At 40.1% G+C, this 27,183-nt stretch overlaps 1 protein-coding gene across 5 annotated transcripts in view; it reads right to left on the bottom strand.

The window, feature by feature from the left end:
• Nucleotides 1–3,515: 3,515 nt before the first annotated feature.
• Nucleotides 3,516–27,183, bottom strand: part of sh3gl2a (SH3 domain containing GRB2 like 2a, endophilin A1) — a 32,546-nt gene continuing 8,878 nt past the window's right edge. Inside the window, exons 2-12 of one of the 5 annotated variants that reach the window (XM_029437512.1) lie at nt 10,830–10,898; nt 10,185–10,257; nt 9,792–9,935; nt 9,459–9,592; nt 9,216–9,374; nt 8,784–8,887; nt 8,515–8,630; nt 7,727–7,741; nt 7,112–7,123; nt 6,289–6,300; nt 3,516–6,181 (exon numbers count right to left, since the gene is read on the bottom strand). In XM_029437512.1, coding sequence (XP_029293372.1) covers nt 5,985–6,181; nt 6,289–6,300; nt 7,112–7,123; nt 7,727–7,741; nt 8,515–8,630; nt 8,784–8,887; nt 9,216–9,374; nt 9,459–9,592; nt 9,792–9,935; nt 10,185–10,257; nt 10,830–10,898 — 1,035 coding nt within the window. In that variant the 3' untranslated portion in view covers nt 3,516–5,984. The remainder of the gene's footprint in view (nt 6,182–6,288; nt 6,301–7,111; nt 7,124–7,726; nt 7,742–8,514; nt 8,631–8,783; nt 8,888–9,215; nt 9,375–9,458; nt 9,593–9,791; nt 9,936–10,184; nt 10,258–10,829; nt 10,899–27,183) is intronic. The other 4 variants (XM_029437522.1, XM_029437518.1, XM_029437532.1 and 1 more) reach the window with 4 other exon arrangements.

Here is a 27,183-nt window from a genome sequence, read left to right as displayed (position 1 = left end):
GGATTTTTTGCAAAGTGAGCCGCTGTGTCTGTAGTGCAGCGTCCAAGCAGGCCACCCACCAGGAGAGAAGGTCTGAGGAATGCTTTTTGCTGGATTGCTTGTCTTGCCTCCCTCCCCCCTCCTCCTCCTCATCAGACCTACAGTGTGTGTGTGTGTGTGTGTGTGTGTGTGTGTGTGTGTGTGGGCATGTGTCAGAAGTGCCATCACATATATAACCTGGAAAAGAGGAGTGTGTGTGTGTGTGTGTGTAATCAGTGTGTTTTTGTCTGCCTGGACAGGGACTTTCCACGTGTGCTGTGACCACCAGTGTTGTGGTTTTGTGTTGCTTTTACTTTGTTCTTAACGTTGAAACAGACGTGATAATCTGTTAAATGTAGTTGTATAAAGCTTCTTTTGACCCAGATGGAGCTGCGTTGCTGAACACACACGATGCTCTGACCAAACTGTCGGCAGTGGCAGTCGACTTGCATTGTGGGTAATGTAGGCGGCTGGTTATAATGTCTCTGCTGCATCATTTATCATCTTAGCGCAACTAAATGTATTCTAACCTTCTTCTTAAGCACGCTGGTATGGAGATGTTTTGGTGCAAAAAATGAGGAAATAACAACACATTTTTGGACCTTTGGTAACCTCTGATTCATCTCAGAAATATATATATATATATATATATACACAAACAAACAGATGGAAGTAACGTGTTGGTTTACGGGGCTAGGGTCTAAGTGTCATGCGTGTGATGGCTCTGAGGTTCACATCTGAAAGACTGGGTGTGGGAAGACAGATCCTTTTCGAGGCTGTGTGTGATATATGTTGATATACGTGATATAAGTTGTTGTTTTGTAGAGATGTTAACGTGGTGAAGAAGGACAGTAAGGATGAAATATTGCAAACAAAAAGTACAAGAGACATAAATATGCAAAACATAAATACTATACAGTTATGATAATACAGATACGAGGTGGATATGCTTGTACACATCAGTAATTGAAGGATAGTGTTTGTAAAATGTCCTTTTTAAGATAATGTCCCTCCCTCTTATTGCTCCGGCCTTGTTTGACGTTTAATATTGTTGTCATTGTTTTGATGCAACACAAATACATTTATAAAAAAGGATAACTAAAGGTAAGTAATGTAAGGTTATCTGTGATCCTTTATGTAACTCTGCAAAACAACACTGTTTTCAATGAAACTGCACACACACACACACGCACACACACACACTGCAAATGTGCCACCACTAGAGGTCGCTTTACTTACAGCAGAGCGAGTGACACTCCAGCAGATAGCTGGCAGTTTCATACACATTAAAAAGGAGACGCCCTATATCCACAATATCCACCTGTACACATATCATCATGGCTGTCACTGTATCTTCTGATTGGCATAAGTGTTTGTGGACTTATCTAACCTGCAACATGTGAAACAAAGTGCAGGCTGTGTCTATATTTGCAGTTATCAGAAACAAGCGATGGGTCACAGGGTGTGTGACTGTACGGGAGACATGCTCTGATGCTGTTCAAAAGACCTGGTTTACTTAGTCTGCTGCAGGACGTTACAGCAGACCCCCCATGCAGGGAACAGTGTCAACGCAGCAGAGTGACATGCTAGTGTGTTTGTTTAATTTGTGTGTGTGTGTGTGCAGCAGGGCAGAGTAAGGGTTAAACGGTGTTCATGAGAAGAGGGTGTTGACAGATTTACTGGTGATTACTGGTAAATGGGTGGAGACCAAAAGGTGTCACCCCAGGTCTGAAGTTAACTGTCATAAAGTTATAATCTAAACGGGCTCATCAGATTATTTTACAGTTCTTCTTATCTGATGCCCGAGAAGCAGAATGTATTTTTAGTGTCACAGATATTGTGCGACGGCTCTGCATCGATTTTTACAAGAGAGTTTGTGTAAAATCATCCAACAACGTGAAGTGAAGAGAAAGAGAGAAAGAGAGAAAGAGAGAAAGAGAGAAAGAGAGAAAGAGAGAAAGAGACTGCAGTGGTGCTGAAGTGAAGTGTGCAATTATGCAAAAATAAGGAGAAATGCTTGCAAACTGAATTTCACAGCCAACTATGCGATGACATTTTTATATATGTATTAGAAGTATATTGAGATATTATGGCTGTTTTAATGACATACGTCACAATTACTTTCTTTATTACATATAACTATATATAACTATATATAACTATATATATATATATATATAGTTATATATATATATATATATATGACTTTTTAAGACATTTTTGCATGAAATACTACACTATGATTTTTTTTTAATGGCATACTTTGACTTTTGTATGAGTTTATTTGGACATTTTTAGGTTTTGTTAAGATGTTTAAGATGCTTTTTAAAAAGATTTTTACTTTTTACTTTTTTCAAGAGATGTTTTGGACGACCACTCGACCTCCTGAGCCACAGCCGCCACATTTTATGACATACTTTATGACATACTTTATGACATACTTTATGACATACTTTATGACATAGGCCACTCTACGACGACCTTTATATGTTTTTTATGACATACTATGACTATCACTTTCTAAGATAATTTTTTTTTTGCCATAGCCTACTATGCTATGACATTTTTTACATCATACTTTTTAAAACTACGATTTATTAATTAAATATTATACTATGAATTTTATATTATGACTTTTTAAAACATATAAACTATGATTTATTTAATAAATATTATACTAACTCATTTTTATGACTATACTATGACTTTTTAAGACATATTATACCGAGGTTTTATTATTATTACATACTATTCTGACTTTATAATTACATTTTTGTATGATACTATAATGTATATATTTTTTAATGCCATACTTTACTATGAGTTAAAGTTTTTATGACACACTATAGTAGAACTTTTGTAGGAATTTTTTTACGACAACGTTTTAAATAATCTTATGACACGCTATATTATGACTTTTTAAGACTATGATTTATTAAATAAATATTATAGTATACACTTTCTGACAAACTATTCTTTTATTTTTCATGACTTGTAAATGATTTATTATGACATACTACACTAAGATTCTTTTACTATAAATGTTTTATGATGTACTATACTATGATGTATTAAAGAAAAACTTCAGCTGCTATAATTCTGTACACATACAACGTTTGCATTGTATATCGCAGCTTCCACATACCTACGTTTCATATCTTTACTCGTGACTTTGACAACACGAACAGGATTATTAGGACATTTCAGTCGTCTTGAAGGTACCGACGAGATCTTTGTACCTGACCTATTTTCTTTTCTGTTCATGCAAGAGGACATGAAAGACTCCACCGGAAACAATGAATAATGCATCTTTCTCTATTTGCTGAGCAAGTCCCTGCTGTGTGTTCTCCATATTCTGAAAACAACATCTACAGATCATGAGGAAGTTAAATACACGGTTGGGAAGATATCAAATCATTTCACTTTTTTTGCTTTTTGAATGATTTAAAAAAAGTAATTTCTTGCGTTCGTCTATGAACAGGAAGTCGTCGGAGCAATAACCATTTCTTTGTATTTATTTGAATAAATTACATTGACTTATCACATTGTTTTCTTTACATCAAGCATACAGTCTTAGAATCCAGTGCAAGAATAAAATAAAACAGAAAACAAACAAAAAAACAATCCAAAGACAATCATGTGCAGCACAGAGAATCCCTCCTTTCACATTGCTTTTGGATAATATACTGTATATATACATCTATACTGTATGTGTATACTTTTGTCACAGTTACAAAAATAAGATACGTTACTGTAGATGCGCGACTATACACACAAGGTGAAAACAAAAACACAGAAAAGCTGTACAGTCCTCATTGAGGGCAAAGATACACACGATTGTTAAAAAAAAGTGAGAGAGAAAAAAGAAGGGAGGAATTGTTTCGCCTTTTAAAAAATAAATAAATACATGACCTTTGAACCGTCTCATTATTCTTACCCAGCCAACAACGTACACCGTCTGCTAAAGTTGTGCTTCCCTTAAAAACAAACACTTAATATGGGTATCAGTTGATCCTTTATTGTAATTCTACGCAATATAATGAGTGAGTCCTTTGATTAAAGAGACATCCGTGTTTGTTTTAATGTGGAACACCGTCAGAGACAGTACATCTTTAAATACCTCTGCATCAGAGGTCCTCTGCAACCCCCGTCCCTGTGCATAACATGTGCTGTATGCAAACCCCCAAACCCCAAACCCCCAAAGTACACGCACAACATTACCACAAGATGGGTGAAAGAAATAGTGTTAACTGCTGCACAGATTTTTGTTTGCAGAAAAGGTTAATACACCGTCATCGCAGAGCATGAATCCCCGGGGAGAACTGCTCAGCTGACTAACACATGTACCGTAATAACTGAGTCCTGTTTGAGTTATAGATTATTAGTACGTCATTTAAAGAAGGGAAAATAAAACCCCTCACAATACGACCATATAGCTGGTGAGAGAAAACGTAATGTATATAATCTTGCTAAATCTTTAGGTCTTAACGTAACATGAAAAGGGTCAAAGCGGCGGCTTTTAGTCCGTGTTATGTGGGAGAACAGGGGTTTTTAGTGTAAGTTGCATCATTCCAATTAATATAACTTTCCACAAAGACAAAAAGAAATTATTTCTCATTCCGTTCAGCCATTTGTGCACTCCAGGCTACGTCTATTGCCGTCTTAATCGATGTCTCGTAGACCGCTAAACTACAGAATACTAATCGGACTAGTAGGGATGCAGCAAAAAGAGCTACACCTTCAGCTGCAGAAAAAACAGTTGCCCCAAAGAGCAGTTAAGTCCTATAAGTTATTATATCACAATACACCGACCATTTTTCACACAAGCTGCTGATAAAATACACGTTGGAGGATTGAAACTTCTGCACCATAGTTTTCTTACATCACTTCAAACTGTTTAAACTTCACAACTTGTGTCTTTTTGCAAATCATGTCATCACTCCACTAATCACTGGCTCCGATAGGTAATGTCACATACTTAAGAATACAGTTTCACCCCCCTCCTGATAAAAATACCAAAGAACTAGAGAGTGCGAAAGCTTCGCCCCCCGTTGCGTCAAACAGATTCTCCGACACCGCGCTGTCTGGAAAGGTCGAAGCTAAAATTGGCGTTGACTCTGGTTTTCTTTTTTTTTGCAGGTAACTTTGGTATCTAAATCACATATGACCAATCACGTGCACATGTTGATATGTATGAAATAAAAGTACGATGAGTAATATTGGTTGTTAGTTGTCAACTAGATGACTCTAGTCTACAACTTCTGTCAAAACTCTGAATAGTTTAAAAAGGTGAGGACATCCTTTGGACAGAATTTTTGGACGCCGAGAGACGACTACAGTAAAAAAAAAAAAAAAAAAAAAAAAAAAATTCAAAACTAAAACAAAATGACCTCAACATTTTTTTATTTTTTTATATAAGATAAAACGTTAAACACTTGAAACCATGCTCGACCTAGAGTCTCTAACAAACATGAAGCACGTGGACCGTTTATTTTTTGTCCTAGTATGTGAGAGAAGAGTTTCTATCTACTGTAGAGGTTTCCACAAAGTACAGTGAGAGAAAAGTGTGATTGTTGTAAAGCTGCTCTGATAAACTCACGGAAATGATGACGGACTGACAGCCAACTCAAACCGAGACAAAAGCTGGGACGGTAATGGAGAAAGTGACTATGGAAGCCTGAAGGTACCTCCTGGGATAAGGGGGGAGGGGGGGGGGGGGGGAAGCAACGACATAAACGCAGATTTTTCCTCAAAGTTTTTACTTTAAAAACTTTAATTTGACGCCAATCTTCATTTGTTATTGTGTTGTTGCTGTTTCGACTCCTTTAAGTGGAGTACGGGTGGTTGGTAGGAATGTTAAGGAAAGGGTTACTGGGAATACTGGGGGAGGAGGAGGGGGAGGGAGGGGGACGTGGGCAAGGATCTGTTTCGCCCCTGTTGCAGACACAGCTGGTCGTACTGACGTTCTAGTGGGGCAGTGGCACCAGGATATCCACATAGTTGATGGGGAAGAAGCCGGAGTTGCCGTGCAGCATCCCCTCGTACCAGTTGTCATCGATCTTATTGGTCAGGGTGATGATATCGCCTTCCTTGAAGCCTAGCTCACCTTCATTCTCCGGGTCGAAATCGTACAGTGCACGACAGCAGGGCTGGTCCATGGGGGCTGGAGAGATAAGAGGAGAGAAGAAGAGTTAGATCAGAGGCTTGAGGCACGAGATAAGATGCAGCACACAGATACAGAGACATAATGATTGCTTGTGAAAGGCTCACCTGGAGACCTGGCTGAAAGAGGGGAAAGACAAGAGGAAGATGCAGAGAGCAGGAGACAAAGCAAAAGAAACGCACAGCATGACCATCAGTGAGCAGGAAAATGACAATGAGGCATTCAATGTTGAAAGGAATAGATCTACAGTTGTAGAAATATGCTTTTTATTTTCTCCTTCTGGTCTGTTGATGCTACAGCCAGCGAAGCTTAGCTTAGCTTTAAGGCTGGGAACAGGAGGAAACAGGTCTCATGTGACCAGACCAACAGTTCATCTTTGCTTTAGTTCTTTTTTTTTAAGTTATATTTTTGGGCTTTTTACCAAAACTGTGTGTAAAAATCTAAAATACATTATGGGGACTATTTTTTGTGTGGCTCTGAGCAAACAGGAAGTTACTGCTCCCGAAACAAGAAAGAGTGCGGCACATGGCTCCATGAAACTAACTAAGTAGTGCGCATGTGAGGAGCGGGTCGGCACACTTTGTAACCTTTGCACAGAGCCTCGCTGTCCGCTTCCCCCTGCTCAAGTATTTAAGCTAAGCTAACTAGCCGCTGCTCGATATTTAGCGTACCAATCTTCGTATCTAACTCAGAGCGAAAAAGCATATTTCCAAACATGTCGAACATTTCTTTAACAATAAAAGAAAGATGAGCAAGTTGATAAACAATAGGGACAAAAGAGAAACCAGGGGTTAGACAGAAACAGCGCTGCAGACGAGCTGCACTGCGAACGAAAATACAGACAAAAATACACTTCCACAAAAGTCAATTTAAGGAAGGATAAAAAATATGAGTGATTTTTGCATCTCTTTCCAAGTCACCCTTGCTCACCTGGAGATCTTGCTGCAAAGGGTAAATGCGAAAACGAAAAGGTGAAAAAAAAGAGCAGAATGGTTTATGTTTATTAACTTTTTCTAGAAGGATAAACGGTGAAATGATGGGAAAGAAGTGCAGGCGGAGCAACGAGAGGATCGATGAACGAAGCGAGAAGAAACACGAGTCGGACGATGAATCGGCAGAGAGGCAGACGGACAAAGAAACGGGAGGATAAGACGGATCAGAAGATCGACAAGAGAACAAAACAGAAACAGCAAATGCTCGTCCGCCGGTAAGCTTTCCGTTGTTACAGTAGGTCGGGGGCTCTTTGTACAGAGAGCGGACGGCACTTGTTGTTCTGCTGTTACTTTGTATCACGTGTTTGACAAAGAGACAAACAAAAAGAAAGATGGACAAACAAAAATGACAAAGTGATGGAAGAGATATCGTTGTATCTCTCCAGGGATTCACTTTTGTCTCACCTGGAGACCTCGCTGTAAAGAGGGAAGAGGGAAACGACATGAGGGGGGGGGGGGGGAAGCAAGCGGTAGAAGTAGAAGTGTAAATGAAAGGATGTTGTTGGTGAGCACACAGATGGAGAAACACATTGATAAGTTTGACCTGGCTCACCTGGAGACCTCGCCCCTGGGAGAATAAACAAAATCATAAAAGGGAGGGGGGAAAGAGAAGAGCGCACAGTTGTATTACTTTAGAGTCTGGATTGATGGATATTCTGTTCAGTGCAGGTAAAAACTGACATGTTGGGAACCGAAAGAGCCGGGGAAAAGAAAGATACAATTAGGAAACACCGTAAATTCTCAAATATCTGCCTTTTTATGGACCTCTAATGGAGAGAGCAGGTTATTAACTTCCTCTTCTATCGTCATGTTTCTCTTCTGCTATTTGGAAGAGCACTTATATCTATCATGCATGGACGTTGTGTATCTCTAAAAGGTAACTATATACATCATAAACTTCCCTCTTTTTGTAGTTTTGATTTGTAATTGGAACAATTCAGACACACAACATACGTTACTTTTCACAATAAAAGGCTTCTAAGCACTTAATCCTTTCTCTGTCCTTGGGAGGCTTTTATTGTGAAACTTCTCCAGGTATTTCAGTATATTAAGAAAATTAAAGTCAAATTGAGCAAAATGAATGAGTGGAAGTTATGAGTATGTTGTACTAATGAAATATAATGTGTGTATGTCACCGTCCAACAGTTTTTGGCTTTTTATTTGAGAATTTATGGCACAAATTAAAAACATAGAAAAGGTTGTTAAAGGAAAGAAGATAGTGAATTGATAGAAACTATCCTTTACATGCAAAACACATTTACAAATGTTTACTGTCCGTTGAAACAGAATGTATTTACAGAACCAGGACTAGTTCCTGAGGAAATGTGCTCCGGGTCTCACCTGGAGAGCGAGCACTGTGGATGCCTCCATTGTGGTTCTCGCTGATGGAGAAGTCCAGAGACGTACGTGGTTTGGGAGCAAACTCTTTCCTCGGTTTGACAGAAGTGTCCCTTATCCTGCAAAGTGGAAAACACAGAATCCCTCAATGCACAAACAACAAAGACAAACATAAAACCACAGTGTGTGTGTGTGTGTTTCTGTGGCAACGCGATGCTTTTAAAAGTACATCCGGAAACAAAAAGGACTTGTGAGGAAGTGTGAGTACTGACCGTTCGTCGATCTTACTGGAGAGCTGTGTGAGGATCTCCGCAGCCCGGCTGTGGTACTCCACCTGAGCATGTACCAGTGCAGCGAGCTGGCTCACCTGTTCAATCTGTTAAAGATGAGCGTTGTTACACGTTGACACCATGACACCCATAATGGTGATTGTTACTGAGATCATATGTCTAAAGTAATAACAGTTTGTTGTCAAGTGATCTACAGCAGGAACACACGGTATTGTGTTGTTTATTGTGTACACACAACATCTATTGCACGTCAGTTTTTCCTTGTTCACGGCACAGGACAGAGGGGGGTCGTGTACAGAGTGTAAAGCCCCCGGAGGATAACTTGTTATTTGGACAAAAGAGGCAATGGGAAGAGAAAGTGTAAGACAATACAGTAAGTTGAACGGACAGGCTGAACAAAAGCACGATCCTTACATCACTCTCCAGCAGGTTGAACATGCTCTGCTCGGCGATCTCCTTGGAGTCGTCAAATTTCTCTAGCGCTTGTTTGAGCTCGTCGTCCGTCGTTTTGCTCTGACGTTTCTTCTTATAGTCAAAGTCCAGACGACGACCCTCCATTTTCTTCAGGTGATGCTGCAAAAGAAGGGAAAAGTAAGAAAGTAAATATGAACCCATGACCGAGAGATGACTGCTTGTTGTTGCTTTTTGGATGTGCACCTGAATCTCCTTGAGATCTTTTTCATGGAGGTTCTGCAGTGGATCGATGAAGTTCTGCTTGACCTCCATGTCCAGAGCGTCCTTCACCTCTCCGAGTTCACGCATGGCTTCCCCGGCGTCAATCAGAGCGTTGCCTGGAAAAAATAAAGACACATTTAGACACTAAAACAAAACCCATGAGTCGCACACAGCTCAGTGTATAGTGTAGAAATCTGCAGTAACACATCTCATTAGTATCCACAGAAGGTCTCCTTGAGGGAATACAATGATGCCACTTTGTTCTTGAGAAGCATATAAAAAAAGCGTCATTCTCTTTAACGTGCTGCAGCTCACCGAAGTTAGACTCCTCTCCGAGCTCCCTGCCAAACCTCTGCATGGACTCTCCCAGGATGGCCTCGGTCTGCGTGTAGCCCGGACCCTTCTCCTGACCCCGCATACGTGACATGGAGTTTATCATGCTCATCTTGGCTCTGGTGGCTGTGAAGGGAAAGCAACAATGAAACCGAAGACCTCTGGAATAAATGTGAGGCCATGTTGTGAAATGAATCCCTGAACGCACGTTTATAAATGCATTACAACATGTATATGTGACTATGTACATGTAATGTGTGTGGGTGCATACATGCGACATCTTTGATTTGATTGGCTCTTGGGGGGGGGGGGGGACTATCCTTTACTTTAAAACAACACATCATATTTTCATCTTTCACAGCTGATTCACGTCACCTGGGTTCGGCTGCAGATACTCAGTAGTCTTGGTCATGATGTCCAGCACTGCCCGAGCGGTGGTGTCCATCTTCTGTAAACCAGAATGTAAAACAACACGTAGAGAGAGAGAGAGAGAGAGAGAGAGAGAGAGAGAGAGAGAGAGAGAGAGAGAGAGAGAGAGAGAGAGAGAGAGAGAGAGAGAGAGAGAGAGAGAGAGAGAGAGAGAGAGAGAGAGAGAGAGACAGAAGGGGCAGAAACAAAAACAGGTAAATGCCCGAAAGCATCGTGGGATGATAGAGATGCAATTATGCACGTGAGAGTGAGAGAAACGCAAGTGTGGCTTTGTTCTGCGGCGTGGTGAGAGACAGACGCGCAGAGCCGAGAGCTGGCCATGATGTTCTCGTGTGGTGTGATGAGACTCGCCGGCTCCCTACAGCTCTGCGACGCTCAGCCTCTCTCTCTCTCTCTCTCTCTCTGCAGCACACACGAGCCACTAACATATCAACACACAGGGTCACGCAGAAACGCACACGCAAACATGACAAGCAAGAAATGCTTGTTGTGATTTCTGCTGGGATACAACAACATGTTGATGATCTTCTGGAAAACTACAAATAAAGCTCCAGCGCTGGTTTCCCTTCTCAACAAAGAGTTCACACTTGCCTTTTCCATTTCAGTGAAGTCCTCATCGAGCTTCGTTCCTTCTGCACCTCCAACTTTCTCGCTCACTTTCTGCAAAACGAAGAAAACTTATCTTGAAATGTTGCACGTGGATAATCTGCACAGATGCAACACATAAAGAATACTTGACAGATTACAGAAATGCACGATTCCTTTCTCAGACTGCATTTGTTCAAATGTCTATGTTTATACAAGTATATTAAGTGTGTATATCAACCGGATGCTGTTCTTTAGTTGAGTGATTTGACACGAGAGAGTGGTTTGTCAGTATGTGCGGCGTGACGCAGCCCGTGTCTGCGACATCGGGGTCACAGGCTCTCTATCAAGATAATGTCAAACAACACACTCACAAATATCAACTTCACCTCGCGCTTCAAATAGCAGAGACCCTTTTCATTAATGATCAGTAAGCCTCAGCTCTCACTGTCACAACGCTCGCAGATAACAACCCCAGCCGTGTGTTGGTGATCTGCACATCAGCGTTAATGATGTTAAACGGATTGGACCTGGTATTAATACGTTGTGTGTATCTGTAGAAGACTACCAAACACTTTCAAAGCAAAATAACGCTATTAGATTGAGACATTGAATAAAACAATGTCTACTTCTGACCGTTTGTTTCTCAGATTGGTTCATTTGAGTTATTTTTAGAGGACTTAAAAGACAGAAATAAGGTCCAGAATTTAACAAGGGGAAAAAATAAACATTTGTGTGAAGCAGAAATATGTTTTCCACTCCTAATTCATCCTGTTAATCATCTTGTAAACCCTCAGGTTAACTCACGTGGGGTACACATGTACGTACGCACATGCACCCCCTCTAACTCAGGCTACACTCGACAGGACTGTTAGCTCCTGCCTCACACATGACGGTGTCAGGTTCACTGCTCAGCAACGCAGAGATCCTCCATCGCTGCTGCAGTGGAGAGGAAGAGATAAAGTATGGGCAACAACAAGCTGAGAGCGTTGGCGCTTATAGCTTCAGACATGGCACAAGTCCACGTGCACAGATATAAACATAACTCCTTTGGGCTCCTGTCCCCTCAACCCCCCCCCCTCTCTCTTTGTTTCTCTGTCATAATGTTTCCAGCTCTGCCACCATGCAGCTCCTGTCTGTGATGTAACCAGATGGCTTGAGGGGGCAGCAATCCGACACAACGAGGCCAGACGAGGCCCTCAGAGGATGGACTGAGGGAGCGGCGAAATAAACTTTCAGGGAACGTCACAACGCGTGACTGAAGAATCCATGAACGCTAAGGTCATTGTGAAGTCTTTGCTCGAGTGTGAGAGTGAAAGATCACACTGGACATTTGCTTTTGGGGGACAGAATCATCTTCCCGATTTCAAGCGATTTGAAAGATCCTGAGAATAGGGAAGTAGATGCAATTAAGCGAGTAAAAGCGAGGGGGTGAAACATAAGAGGGGCGATCTGTGACTGGCGGAGCGGGGCGGGTTTATGAGACTAAGCCTGTGACAGCAGTTTATGCAGCACAAGACTTTTCTGAGGATTGGTGCTCTGTGAGTCATCGTAGCAAAAGTGTCTTCTGATCCCACTCGAGAAGCAGCTCAGTGCTCTGACAGCGATGCAAAGAACAAGAAACACACACATAGTTGGAGTCCGGCTGTAAAAAAAAAAACACATTTCCTGTCAACAGCTTCACCTACACATCCTCCCAGAGCTGGTTGCCATGGAGACAGGTACCTACCCTATCAGGTGCAGTGTGTACGTCTCTCGTGTATATATATATATTTTTATATTTTCCTTTCTGTCAGACCTTGATGATCAGAGACGGAAATAAAAGAAAAGCCTCGCGATGGCAGCATGACAGCGACAAACCCGAGCTGTTAAAGACGGAGATGTACGTGTGACACGTGCGGCGGTGAAACAGCACAGCGTACTGTAAACGTCTGACACGGTCCGTGTGTTTATTTGCGTGTGAGACGCATCTGTGCCACCACGAGCGATGTGCGTCGTGACACTTCTGCTGTTCATCCAAGCAGTCTCAACGCAAATCACGTCCAGAACTATACGTCTTATTTCTACCTGGTGATAGGCAACGATGTGACTGATGCTCACTCAGACACTCAGACTGCTGAGGTACATGTGTACCCCCCCCCCCCCCCCCAGTAAGTAGCAGTGAGTCATGGCTGTGCCTAATCAAACAGGCACTATTTTTATATTACCAATTATTCTTTCTCTGCAGAGAGAATTAGTCTGATGATGGTTAATATTTCAGCTTCTTTATATTTATGCAACAACAATCCGTTTTATGCAGAGTTCAAGACATTTGAGAGCAGGTTCACTTAGTTTTGTGTCCAACATCTTAAATTTAGCCGTTAACTGATGGCTTGAACTTCGAGAGAAAAGGTTCTCTAAATCAGCAGCCTGCATACGCTACAGAAGATCTGCACAGGCAGGATTTAAAAAAGGGCAAACGCTGTATCTCTCAATGTGACCCACGCTACACCTTTACACCAAGTTTCATGAACATGGGGCCAGTAGCTTCTCTGTAATCCTGCTGACAAACAAACTGAACTGAAAGCATAACCTCTGTGGAGGTAATGATGTGTACACATTAGGGCTGCAGCTAGCAATCATTATGTCGTCACCTAATCTCACATGTTTCCAATTAACGGAGGAATCCTTTGGGCTATGAGAGGGTGAAATTGTGAAAAATGCTCCTCGTCCATTCATCAAATCGTTTGTTTTATCCGAGCAAACAGTCCAGAACCCAAAGATATTCAGTTTATGATCACGAAGGACAAATTAAAGCAAGAAATCCTCGTTATTGAGAAGCTGGAAGTGGGGAATGTTTGACAAAAACACTTCATTGAATACAAAGAAATAGCTTAAATCACATTTCCTATCAATCACAATTCAGCCACATCTTATCTGTGTGTACGAGTCTGTGTGTGTGTGTGTGTGTCCCACATCTATGATTCCTTTGGCTTAGAGACAGAGAGAGTCCAGGGAGTCAGTCACTTATTTCTTAAGCTAAATGGATGAAAAGCAACTCAGTGGAGCGATGCCTGTAGGGACATGCGTGTAGCTTGGCAGGGGGAGAGCAACTGAATGAATAAAAAAAGAGCTGTTGGTGGCTGTTCGGAGTAAGTGGAGCAGCTCTGCTGTGCATCCTGCTGCCCATGGCTGCTGTCAACGCATGCTTGACACTTGCAAAGTGGAGAGCAAAGACAGAGCCAGTGTTGTGCTCTCATGGCTGCAAGTGGAGGAGATAGCAATTTAGTGCAGTGGTGAAGGGCGATGCATGCCAGGATAACACACGCACGCACACTCAGAGACACTAAAGGACTATATAGCATGTCACAGCCAATAACAGCAGGGCCGATGATTGATCCTTTACTCGCGGTAAGTTGAGCAAATGTGATTCCAGAAATCAGCGATCTAAAAGCTCTCGGGGAAGCAGCAACGTCACTGTGCTTTCTGTCCCAATTATCTGTCCCTCACCTCTTTGCTTTCTCCACTCTCTCCTAGCACTCCCGTTTCTCTTCCTCCCTGCAGGGGAAGGACACGACAAGGTGAACTGCGCGGCAGCAGTGTGAGGTGAACCTTAAAAGGGAAGTGTAAAATGCTCAATTGGCAGCTGGGAGACAACAGCAGTGGCGTAGCTTATATGTAGCCCGGGACGTCACAGGCTGCAGCGTCACATGCAGAGCACTCGTAGTAGTGAAGGCTGCTGAGACACGCCAGTAAATGCACATGCAGCTGATTCGTGGTGCTTCTAGACAAAGAGGCAATGCAGGGATAAGGTTTCACTGCAGAGCCGTGGTATTCCTAACACGCTGCAGCTATTGTATTCTAATACGACATCATTTAAATATCCCCTCCAGACATGTTTGAATATAAAACATACTCTGCTTTGAATTTGTCATTTGTGCCGAATAAGGCTCAAATACCTTGTTAAAGATTCTCCTCCCTCATTGGAAAATCCAGAATATACTAATTATTGTTCATGTCAAAAGGTTGGAGGGGGGGGGCATGAATGTCAATCCATTTAACAGAGGCTGATGCTACTTGACCATGAATGTCTTTATGCATTGTCATCGTGATGCAGACAATGCAAACCAAAGCTGTGGACTGACTATAACAACAAGAACAACAAGGTGAAATAAAAACATTCATATATAACTATATTACTAACCGCACACACAGAAAACCTTCAGGTCTAGTTCTCATGGGGCTTTAGATATCTCTCCTCACTCTACATGTTCCCCTCCAACTGGCATCCACACAAACCAAATGAGCCCAGATTAAATACGCTAAATGTGGAGAGGAAAACAGCCCAGAGATTTACGCCAAAGGCTGCAGGACATCCTCCCCTGTCTGTTCGTCCCAAAATCTCTTGCATCATCACACGGGTCAGACAGCAGAGTGTGTCCCGACACGCTCTCAACAGTGCATCAACATTTAGAGGCTCAGGTGACAAAACAAGGTACGCTAAAGCTGCAGACCGGCTTCATGTAACAGGTCAACTTAACGTGCATTTGCTGTTGTTCAACAGTCACCACATTATCTAAAATTACAGAAAATAATCTGTGCAGCTGGGAGACCAACAGTAGAAATGTTTTACAAGAATTGTTGAAGCTAAGTACCATGACATAACTGAGCAGTGACGGGCTTATATGTAATTTTAATTTAAAATATAGATAAAAAGGAAGACTAAGATGAGCGCTGACACCAGGGGACTGAGGTTGAGAAATGAAGGGAGATTTGAATCAATCATCATTAAAAATAGAATTACAAATAGCATTACATTTTTTATTAAATAGCATTAAAAATAGTATTAAATAGCAGAATAAAAATAGTAAATAGCATTAAAAATAGCATTAAAAATAGTATTAATAGCAGAATAAAAATAGTAAATAGCAGAATAAAAATAGTATTAAAAATAGTATTGAATAGCATTAAAATAGTATTAAATAACAGAATAAAAATAGTATTAAAAATAGTATTAAATAGCAGAATAAAAATAGTATTAAAAATAGTATTGAATAGCATTAAAATAGTATTAAATAGCAGAATAAAAATAGTAAATAGCATTAAAAATAGTATTAAATAGCAGAATAAAAATAGTAAATAGCATTAAAAATAGTATTAAATAGCAGAATAAAAATAGTATTAAAAATAGTATTGAATAGCATTAAAATAGTATTAAATAGCAGAATAAAAATAGTAAAAGTGGAGAAGGATGTTTCTGGGAACATTTAATAAACCAGTAGTGGATGAACAACAACAACAGGATTAAAGGCTATATTTCACATCAACATTTCGTTTAAAAAAGCTTTTCATGGTTGAAAGGAATAAGATCAGAAACATGCTAATTCACGAGTTTGATACCTCAAGTGGCATCTTCTCATAACTCTCAGCAAGAAAGCAAATAAAAGTATTTCCCAAAATGTTCCTTAAAATAAAAATATATTCTTGTATTATTTCTATATTTAATATCTTGCTTGCAGACTTTAAGGTTTTCAGCCAACACTGACAAATGTTGTAATTCCTCCTTCTGTCCCCAAAAACAACAAACCATTACCAGATACTGAAACAGCGACAGAGACGATTCCCCGAAGGAGAACTCACAGATTAGTGGAAACACAACAGGAGAGTTCAAACAGCAGGGTTTTACACCTGTGTAAGACACCTTGAGTTAATACAATTAAACGGCTGAGGGTGACACCGACCGGAGACACGAGGTGACATGTGAAGCGTCTGCTGTTGCTTTTAAACCGAAGTCCAGGATTAGATTACGCGTCTCAGTGCAGAACACAGATCAATAACGCATCATCATATCTACACACAAGCCCGACGGCACGATGTTGCCTACGCTTCTCATGTTTCTACATTTGTGTTTGTGCTCTAAATCATGCAGATATTGGATTTTACAAACATTTGCGGATCAGCGATCCATCTTTACAAGAAGGACTCTAAGGAGAAGCAACGTCTTCGATTGAAAGCCTAATATTTATTTACTCTTACAAGCGATTGTGCTGGTGTGTGGGCTGAACCTACACAGTACTGTGCACGCTTTCCATAAACCTTATGTCGTAACGTTCCACCCTGGTGCTGCGTACACTATTATATACGGTTCTATATACAGCCGTAACAGAATGATTGTGCTTTACTAAGATATTAAACTGTATTTAACTTCAGGTGTGAGATAAAAATATGTTTTTCTTGTTTGCAAGCCAAATATACAAATGCTGTGTTTTGTAAAAGCATGTTTGAACACGTCATTCCGAGGTCTCAGTGGTTAAAAGGAAAGAATGCAAAATAAATAAACACTGATGCTGTATGTCAAAACTGCGTAACTATGAATCCTACTGCTTTCTTTGGAAAGACCCGCCCTGCAGAGCTGGTTGGTTCGGTGGAGGACGGCACATTGGTCAGTGCATGGACAGCTGGCCAATCGTAGCGCTTGAAGTCCTACACGGGGCGGTTCTTGCCAAGAAAAGGAGTGGGATTCATAATAAATCAAAACAGGATAAAAAAAGAAAAAAGATGACTTGCAGATTTAATATGCTTCTTCACGTGTATGTGTATGCACGAACACGTCCGTCCGTCCATCACGGACAGAGACACATACGTGTTTGAATTCAAGTGTTTTTCCAATAATCTAGCCCTTTATTTTTAGCTTTCACTCCTGGACTGTTAGCATTAGCATCAGTCACATGGAGCCCAATGTGAGGCGCACAAGGAGTGTGCTGCCGCTGCTGCCCCCCCCCCCCCCTCCCCCTGCCTCTTCTCCTGCTCACTAGTGTAATCCCGGCTGGGCACACGGAGGCCCGTGCTTTAAATACGCCCAGGGTGAAAGAGGGAGATTAAAAATGACAAGAGTGATTAGTGAGGCTATTAGGAGGACAGCCCCTGCTGATGGACAATAACGGGAGGATCGGACTCTTCCTGACAGCATTTAAACACCTAACTGCTCCCAAATTCACCCTTTTCTTTTTTACCCATGTGGAGACATCTCCCCACATCTGTCTCCCTTTTATTTACTGAGGATGAAATGGTATATTTTGCACCCTTTTCTCCCCTTATAACGCTCCATTTTGTGCTGGTAGAGATGAAAAGGATGATGAATTAGAACAGCTTGGGTCAGTTGGGAATATGACGGCGAACTGCCAAATCTTAAAAAGTCTTAAAAAGAATTGCATAACAATGTCCAGAAGATCTTTGTCTCGTTTCCTTTTTTGTTTTTTAAAGATTGCCTCTCTGGTTTCCCTCCCTTCTTTCCAATTCTGTCTTTATCGCTCCCTTCTTTTCCTCTTCTCACCTCCAAACACCCTCAAGGCCTCGCTGTTCTCATCGTCACGTTGCTCATGCAACACTGCACCGAGCATATTCACAGCTGGACTGTGACTCAACAATATGTCTCTCTACATTCATCTTCACTGGATCCCACACTGCCGCTGTAACCCTAAACGTATATAGCACCAGAGGGGACTAAACTGTGGATGGATATAAGTGCTTAATTCAGAAGCAAACCCATAACACACCCGCTGTCCTGGGAGTAGACCTTTGCTCTTGTGGAATCAAGGAAAATCCAATTGTTATTCTTGAATCCTGGTGTTCAAAGTCAACGAGAGGGTGGCTGCTCCACGTGCAGCTGTTTACGGATGATCGTAATCCCACAGAAAATCAAGGCCTGGGGCGGCATTAGTGGGGACACGATTCAACGTTACGCCTGGTTGTGCAATGGCACCTTACAGGGAATACAAGTGGAAGCCCTAAATTAGCTTCTCATTCAATACCTTTCAATACCTGCAGAACAGGTGAGCATGGAGCACCCAGACAGGACAGGGAGCCAGCGTTTCTTAAGTCCAGACTCATGCCAGCATCAGTCCACTGGCTCCCCATGTTGCTTCACTGACCTCTATCCTCTCTGAGTGTGTGGCCCGTGGCTATTATAATCTGATTTGTAAGCCTTTGCATGGCTCTTATGTAACAGCAGGGATGAGTCTGTAGCTCGGGAGATGTGTGCACACTAAAATCCATCCATGTACTGCTCGGTAAACGAGGGAGGATGGGGAGGGGAAACCAGCTGGCACCGTGTGTGTGTGTGTGTGTGTGTGTGTGTGTGTGTGTGTGTGTGTGTGTGTGTGTGTGTGTGAGAGAGAGAGGAAAGTGTGCCAGAGTTTGTGAGCATTGGGATACGTGACGATGGTGATAAAGATGGAGGATGAGTAACGACACACACACACACACACACACACACACACACACACGACATGAATGATGGAGGAGATTGTGCCGAGCGTGCCGCGCATCTGACGGATGTGTACTGCGCATTCACGGTGTTATGTGTATGTTTTCAGGCGTTCGTCTTTATTAATTAATTTATGGCAGGACAGAGAGAGCAGATATGTGTATGCTGTGTTTGGACATTAGGAGAACACAGAACGTAAAGAAAATAATAATGTTTCGCTTGCTTCCATCACAAACTGTGCTTGGCTGGTTCTCAGTATTTTCTGCACCATCACACCCTCAGTCTCTGCCAGACCACCTACAGTTCTGCCCGGCAACAATGAGAAGGTGTGAAACACTCAGTGTGTTCGATTCTCATCTTTTAATTCCCTCTCGCAATCACTTTCAAACCGCTCGCTGCTTTTCTTGCTTACTTTGTCCATCTTCTGTCCATAACAGGAAGTGTTGGAGCCAATTATAAAATGTAGTTTTATGAAACAATGACCGCCGATATTATTTAATATCATCCTTACTATACACGACTAAATCAAAAAGATTTTAAATGTGCAATTGCATTTTTTTTTTTATATATATATTATGATTTTTTAAAACATTTTTTGGTCTTCTGGGTCAGTACGCCATGACATCACTGGTGGGTGTGGTCAGAGGTGCAACAGACGTTAATATACACCTAAGATTATTTTTGGTGGTTACAGAGAGATCGTATTTATGCTGTTTGGGGTTTCCTGGAAAGCAAAAGGTTGAAAGATTAAAAGGCAAGGAGCAGTTTAGTTTTTTTTTTAAGAGTGGATTACACTGTTTTGTTTATTGTAAAAGTACAAACATATCCTCAATGGACACAATACATCTCGAATAAGAGCCTTAGTGCAGTGTGCAGTGTGAATGTAGCTTGAAAATATAGGATAATACAATTAGGGCTTTAAAAAAAAAAAGCAGCTTCAGAGGCTTGTTTTCCTCGAGACAGCCTGGAGAAGAGTTGACTTGATGTTCTGGCATCAAACGGAGCATTTAAAAGATAATGAGCATTGCACAAAATATTAAAAAATCAGTATCATCGGTGGTTTGAGCCAAAGTCTCTCACTTTCATTCATCAGCAGCAGACAGAGAGAGAGGAGCACGACCCTGAAATAATGATTTTATAAATGACATCCTCTCTGTGTAGACAAACATACAGTAGAAGCACAGAGAGCTGCACAAACAACACAGCGGCTCTCTCTCTTTCCACTCTCCAATTTCCATTTCAAACGCAAAGTGTCTCTCAGAAGAAATAATGACGGAGCTTTGAGGCCTGCACAGGACGAGACCGTTTCCAGCACATAGCTAAAAGATTCATACAGCAGTGATAGTAATATCATTTTAATGTTTACCCGTCAGTGTCATGAGCTACATCTGCGTGGGTGTAATGAGGGGGCTGTCTAAGATAATGAACACTGAAAATCAGTATTGATGATCGTTATTAAAGCTGCATGCATAGTGTGTGTGTGTGTGTGTGTGTGTGTGTGTGTATCTATAATCCACGGATGTATCATGACCACATCATTTATCTTTAAGATTATAGTCCAGCTGTCGGGCTGTAGTTCTGTACGGACCGTTTATTAGATGATAAAGAACTAACATTAAACCAGCTTCATTTTATATCAAAGCGCTCCCCATATTTAATAATATCCACTGCAGGTGATCTGCTAACACATGACATATAATGTTCCACACACACACACACACACACACACACACACACACACACACACACACACACAGTTATCTCTACATTAAGGCTTTTACACAAACAGGAAATCCAGAAAGAAAGATATATTTATATTATATAATTATATTAATATTCAGTAGTTAAAACACACATTAGTTATCTGTGGGGGGGGGGGGGGGGAAACAGACACAGCAGCCATTTTATAAATCTGCTGCTTCCCTGATTTGAAGCCATTAGTTTTATCTCATTCCGGTGTTTTGAGTGTGAGGAAAAGATGCAGCCATGTTTCTCCTACAGGGGAAAACCCTCACTGCTTTGTGTCTGACCTTCTACACAAAGCGCTGCGTCTCATCGACACACTCAGTCACACTTAGAACAGGCACGGCGAGGCTCGATAAATGCAGACGATAAAAAAATAAGAAGAATCCTCACTTAACACAAACACGTAGCTGCGATCCTTCAGTCGATGGCAAAAACAAGCGTCCCACAGAAGCAGATGGCCAGTAATCACTGACAAAGCCCGACCAAAACATGCAAAACTCACTGAAATCTACACCGAGCGATGGAATTATAATCCTCATTAGCTCAATTTTAATCTTTAATCCGGGAAGCAACACTACAGTAAATCGTGCGACAAAGTAATCGTAACTCAAGGCCCACCTTCATCAGCGTGAGATCATCAGCTCTCGTGAGGGCGGTGAGATGTGGTTAAAAGCTCTGGAATTAGGTAGTTAAATGGACGTTGAGTTAAGATTAATTACTGTTCCCAAGGTTCAATAATGAACGTTCACACTCCAGTGAGACTCACGTCACTATATATTTTAAAGAGCTGAAGAGAGGACATGGCCATGTTTCATTAAAGTCCTGCACAGCGTCAGGATATGGTAAAGATGCAGCTTTGATTATGAAATTTAAAAATGAAAAAGGATTTTAATTAAGTGGGAAAAATGTACAGGACAGTCACATGTGTGACGAGAAAGGAAGACAAGTTGTGTGAGACAAAGAGGAAGACAGAACATATAAAAGCAAAAAATATATAAAAGCAAAAAATATATAAAAAGCAATAAATATATAAAAGCAATAAATATATAAAAGCAAAAAATATATAAAAAGCAAAAAATATATAAAAAGCAAAAAATATATAAAAGCAAAAAATATCTAAAAAGCAAAAAATATATAAAAAGCAAAAAATATATAAAAGCAAAAAATATCTAAAAAGCAAAAAATATATAAAAGCAAAAAATATATAAAAAGCAAAGAATATATAAAAAGCAAAGAATATATAAAAAGCAAAGAATATATAAAAGCAAAAAATATATAAAAAGCAAAAAATATATAAAAGCAAAAAATATATAAAAAGCAAAGAATATATAAAAGCAAAAAATATATAAAAAGCTAAAAATATATAAAAGCAAAAGAAATATAAAAGCAAAAAATATATAAAAAGCAAAGAATATATAAAAGCAAAAATATATAAAAGCAAAAAATATATAGACAAAGTTAAATAAACAGCTTTGAAAAATCCAAATTCTATGTGAAACTGTGTATTTAATAGTGGAGATGAAACTATTAGTCAATTAGTGGATCAATAGGAATTAGATTTTTACGCCAAAGTGACAAAAAAGTCTCTGTTGCAGCATCTTCAATATTTTTTCAGGATGTTCTGCTTTCCCTTTGCCTGATGTGATTGTTGAGGGAATATCTTTTTTGGTTTTTGGACAGTAATTTGTATTTTCTGATTTCATAAATCAAACACTCGATATATCAGAAAATAATCGACAGATTGTTTGAAAATGAAAACGATCATTGGGAGCAGCCCCATTACGTAGTATGCTAATGTAGGATGGTACATCAAAAGGTGATACTGTATATACATACATACATACTGTATTTGCATTGCATCATATAATAGTGCATAATGTCAAAACAAATAGATTTTGTAATGTAATGCAAATAAATCTGGTTTGTTCTTTTGTATTCAAGAGCAAGGCCATGTGTAGATACACCAAAGCAAACATTGAGGGCTCATAATGTATAATGTAAACATAATAAATATGTGAAAATGTTAGAAAATAAAAAAGACAGGTAGAAGAGAACAAATGAGATAAATAAGATAAAGTATGTCAGGCTGTTTTAACCCTGGGACAACACGCCTGCAGAGGAACTGTGTTTGCAGCATTGGTGAAAACAACAGGAGTGTAAAGACGGTCCCTGTGGTCTGCGAGCGCAGGATACACCAACGCTCCCTGAACGCAACACATCTTATCGAACCAGCTTTCCATTTCCAGAAAGGAGATTTATCATCATCGTCGATGAAGATAAATGTCTTTCACTTCCAACTTCAAGCTAAACCAACCGGCAGCAGAATAATGGATCCTGCAAGAAACAAGCAGCCGAGCTTTCAGACGGGAATCAATAAAGCAGCAAAAAGAAGAAGATTATTTTCCCTCAAAGCACGACCACAGACTATCAATCACGCTGCACCAATCGCTCCAAAAATAAACAATAATATAATACATCCAGCATGACCCATTAAAAAAGGACAAAAATTGAAAAACTCCTCGGCAGACCAATATCCTCTTCATTTGATATCGACTATCTGCAACTCAACAGCGTTGATTAGATTTACAGTCTATAAAGAAGGTCACGTCAGGAGGGGACACGCAAAGCAAAGAATATTAATACCATCAATATCGATGGTAACCTTTATATACATACAAGGGATGTTAATAAATATTATAATACAATATTAAGAGCTGAAACGATTAGTTACATCATCAGAAGCGTCACTAAACTTAACAAATATTTTGATTATTGTCATTTTTCATGCAAAAATGCCAAATATTCACTGGTCCAAACTTCTGAAATGTGCATATTTGAAGCTTTTCTTTGTCATATATGATAATAAACATATAAAAACAAATAAAATATATAATATATAATATATATATATATATATATATATATAAACAAATAAATAAGCAATTTAAAGATGGCATCTCTCTACAAAGTTATGACTTTTCAGAATTTCTTTTAACGTTTAAAAAAATAAAAACGGAAATAATAAAAACACATCAATATTTAAAATATATTTTTTTAGTTGCAGTCCAAAAAAAAGTGAAATCACTCTAAAGAAAGAGTTTAAATATTAAATAAAACAATGAAGGACAGATTATATTCCAATAGATTATCTGTGAGGGATCAATAACTCACCTTGTGACCTCATATATGACCTGAACATCAGTCGTATTAAGGTTGTGGTAAACTTATATATATATATATATATATATATATATATATATATATATATATATATATATATATAGTGGACAGTGAGTGTAAAGAAATACAATTCAACAGCACGACACAAACTACAACTTCCAAAAGCATCACACGGTTGAATGAACACCTCTCTTCTACTGAAGGACTGTCGGCATTAGAGCTCGGTGTACCTAATAAAGTGGCATCTGAGTGTAGCCGGTCAGCGGCGCTTCAGAAGAAGAAGTCCGTCTGTGTTTATGCCCACGCTTACAAAGTAAGTTGACGATCAATAATTTATGGATTGAAGCCCAGAAATCCTGCGAGTGTTTTTACATGGCTTGTGCGTCGACTGTGGCGAGGTGAGCGTCTACTTTTACAAACTGTAAAGATACAAAGTCAGTAAACAACGGTTGCTCTCATCTCACTGGTGAGAAGGGAATATGCAAACATGACGGGGGGAAAAACAAGCAAATTGCTAAATAATTGTTTAATAATGTGCCAACAATCATTATTTATATGATAACTACTGTGTTAAACTATATTATCATTTAAAATCCTCTGATGGGTGTCGACAGGAGTCAGGAGACAATAATATATCTGCTTACAACTCCATTATAGTGTGTTATAAATCATTTATTAAAAGGTTTGTATACGGTTTATGAATGCTACATAAGTAAAGTCTGGTCTAAATTATATAGTTTTGTAAATTAGGGCAATTATTGTCATTATCGATTCATCTGCTGATTATTTTCTAGATTAATCCTGTTAGAAAATGTCGGAAAATAGTGAAAAATGTCCAAAGTGATGTCTTTAAATGTCCAAACCTCAAATATTCAGTTGTTATGATATAAACAGAGAAAAGAAGGAACTCTCCAGAGAGCTGAAAACACTTTCTGAACTTAAATCACTTACTTAAGTTACAATAGATTGTTTTTCTCTTGATCGACTAACAGTTGCAGGTCTAATGTAAATATTCTTATTTTCAAAAGTATATTTCTTTGACATTCTGTTTCCGTCCAATCGATATTACGGCTCCTTTCTTCCAGGACTGTCATACCTCCTGAACTTTATTAAGTCCCTGCAGAAAACGATCTAGTCTAAATAATGCATCTACTCTGCGAACACATACCTGCATGCAGTTACACTGCAGACTGTCCAATTAGAAATATATTTTCATCTGCATTAAATCCAAGGTGCCTCGTCCACAGCTCAGTATGTGGCCGTCGTTTTGTCCTACTAAGTCTGAACGGCACACAAATAACTTTGCTCGCCCGTAAGCCTGTGGCACTTTATTACAAGTCTAGAAGAAGAGGATGATGAAGAGGCTTGTTTACACAAAGCACCGGCGTGATTAAATGACTCATTAATCAACTGCACGGTAAACAATAACATCACACATGATAGTGCGGCTTTAGTGATAATTAATTATGATGCAAAGGTTTCTCCAGTTTAAAGCAATATAAATATAAATATAAATATAAAAGGAAATCAAACACTGCTCTGATAAAAACAACAAACAGCACGGAGGGTTCGTGTCTCTGACCTCGTCACGTGGTGCATTTGGCGGCGTGGCCCGGCCCATGCATCACGTTTCACAGATAACCGCTGCGGCGCAGATTCTGACTCACACTCTCACTCTCACTCACACACACACACACACACACACACACACACACACACACACACACACACACACACACACACACACACACACACACACACACACACACACACTCACACTCGCAGCTCCAATATGATGCAAAGTCACTGTGCTCTGATTAATCTGAGTATAATCCCTGACATTCAGTCTCAGCTCTGCAGTTGGTGGGAGGACGCTGTGAGCGTGCACATGGCGAGCGAGTTAACTCTGTGTCCACGGCTAGATCACGGCTTTTCTTTCCACCAGGGGAAGCATACTAGCACGCACAAATACATATCGTTCCCCCCCAAAACAAAACCTGCTGGACACTCGCTTTAGCAGACATGTCAATACAATAAAGCACATTCTGTTCCCTCTCGCCGCTCATTACTGTCCTCTCATGAGCCAAATTAGGTATTAGACCGAGCGCATGACGCTGCAGCTGCCTGAAGGCAAAGCCTCTTCTCCTCTTTTGTCCCCAACATCCTCCCCTCGTCTCTTCCTGCTACACTTCACCCCCTCTCTCGATCATATCTCTCTGTTCCACACTTTTACTTCATATCCAGCAAAAGGAGTAAATGCATCTGCTACATTGTTAAGCTCATGTACTGCTGTGTCCTTTCACTTCTTTATGCTAGTGATACAGCTCATAGGTCGGTCATGGATGGATGGATTGTCGTGGAAATTATAATATTATACAGATATGGTTCCATGATAATGAATCCCACTTACTCTGGTGAACCTCTGACACGAGCACCAGCAGATCACACGCTAATTAAGTATATCTTAAACCTATGTGATCCTCTTACATTCAGAAGTATGGCACTAAACATTACACATAATATCATAATAAATGTAATACTGCCACAAACATGTCCTCTGACAACATCCTTGCTGACAACCTGACACACTTATCTACCAGGTTGCCAAAGGGATATTTATTTTGACACCACCCTCTGGCCAATGATGACATTTTCACTGCTGGCAAAAACAAACATTTGGACCTCAACGTTTCTCCATCTAACATTTAGATTCTGTGTACAACGAGCACTGCAGCCTCGCTGAGCCGCTGGAGTAACTGTAGACTCTTGTGTTATTCTCTTATCTGTCTGGTTCTGGATGATGAACTTTAACCCTGAGTAAAGGCACTACACATCAAGCTCTCTGGGGCTATACAAACATCCATAATCGACAAATAATGTCCCATAGCCCTTCATTATTTCCACAACACGTCAGCAGTAACAAGAAAACCATTAACCAACACGGTGAATGGGTTTTGAGGGTTAGAGATTTGGATAATAATGATGTGACCTTAATGTCCCTGAAGTCTGTGTGTGGGAGTGCGTTTAATTTAGTCTTATCAATGTTTCCAGCTCTTTCGATGCATAATAGCAAATTGATTTACTCTGCAAGAATGGCGACACATTAACTGTGGGACGATCACACCACAACAAACCTCACGGTATTAGTTTGTGGGGTAATATTATTAAACTATCTTATAAATTGTGTTT

This window comes from Cottoperca gobio, chromosome 1 (assembly GCF_900634415.1).
Source record: "Cottoperca gobio chromosome 1, fCotGob3.1, whole genome shotgun sequence".
Taxonomy (NCBI): domain Eukaryota; kingdom Metazoa; phylum Chordata; class Actinopteri; order Perciformes; family Bovichtidae; genus Cottoperca; species Cottoperca gobio.
The sequence above is the reverse complement of the archived record's forward strand: the minus strand, read 5'-3'. Positions and strand labels throughout refer to the sequence as shown.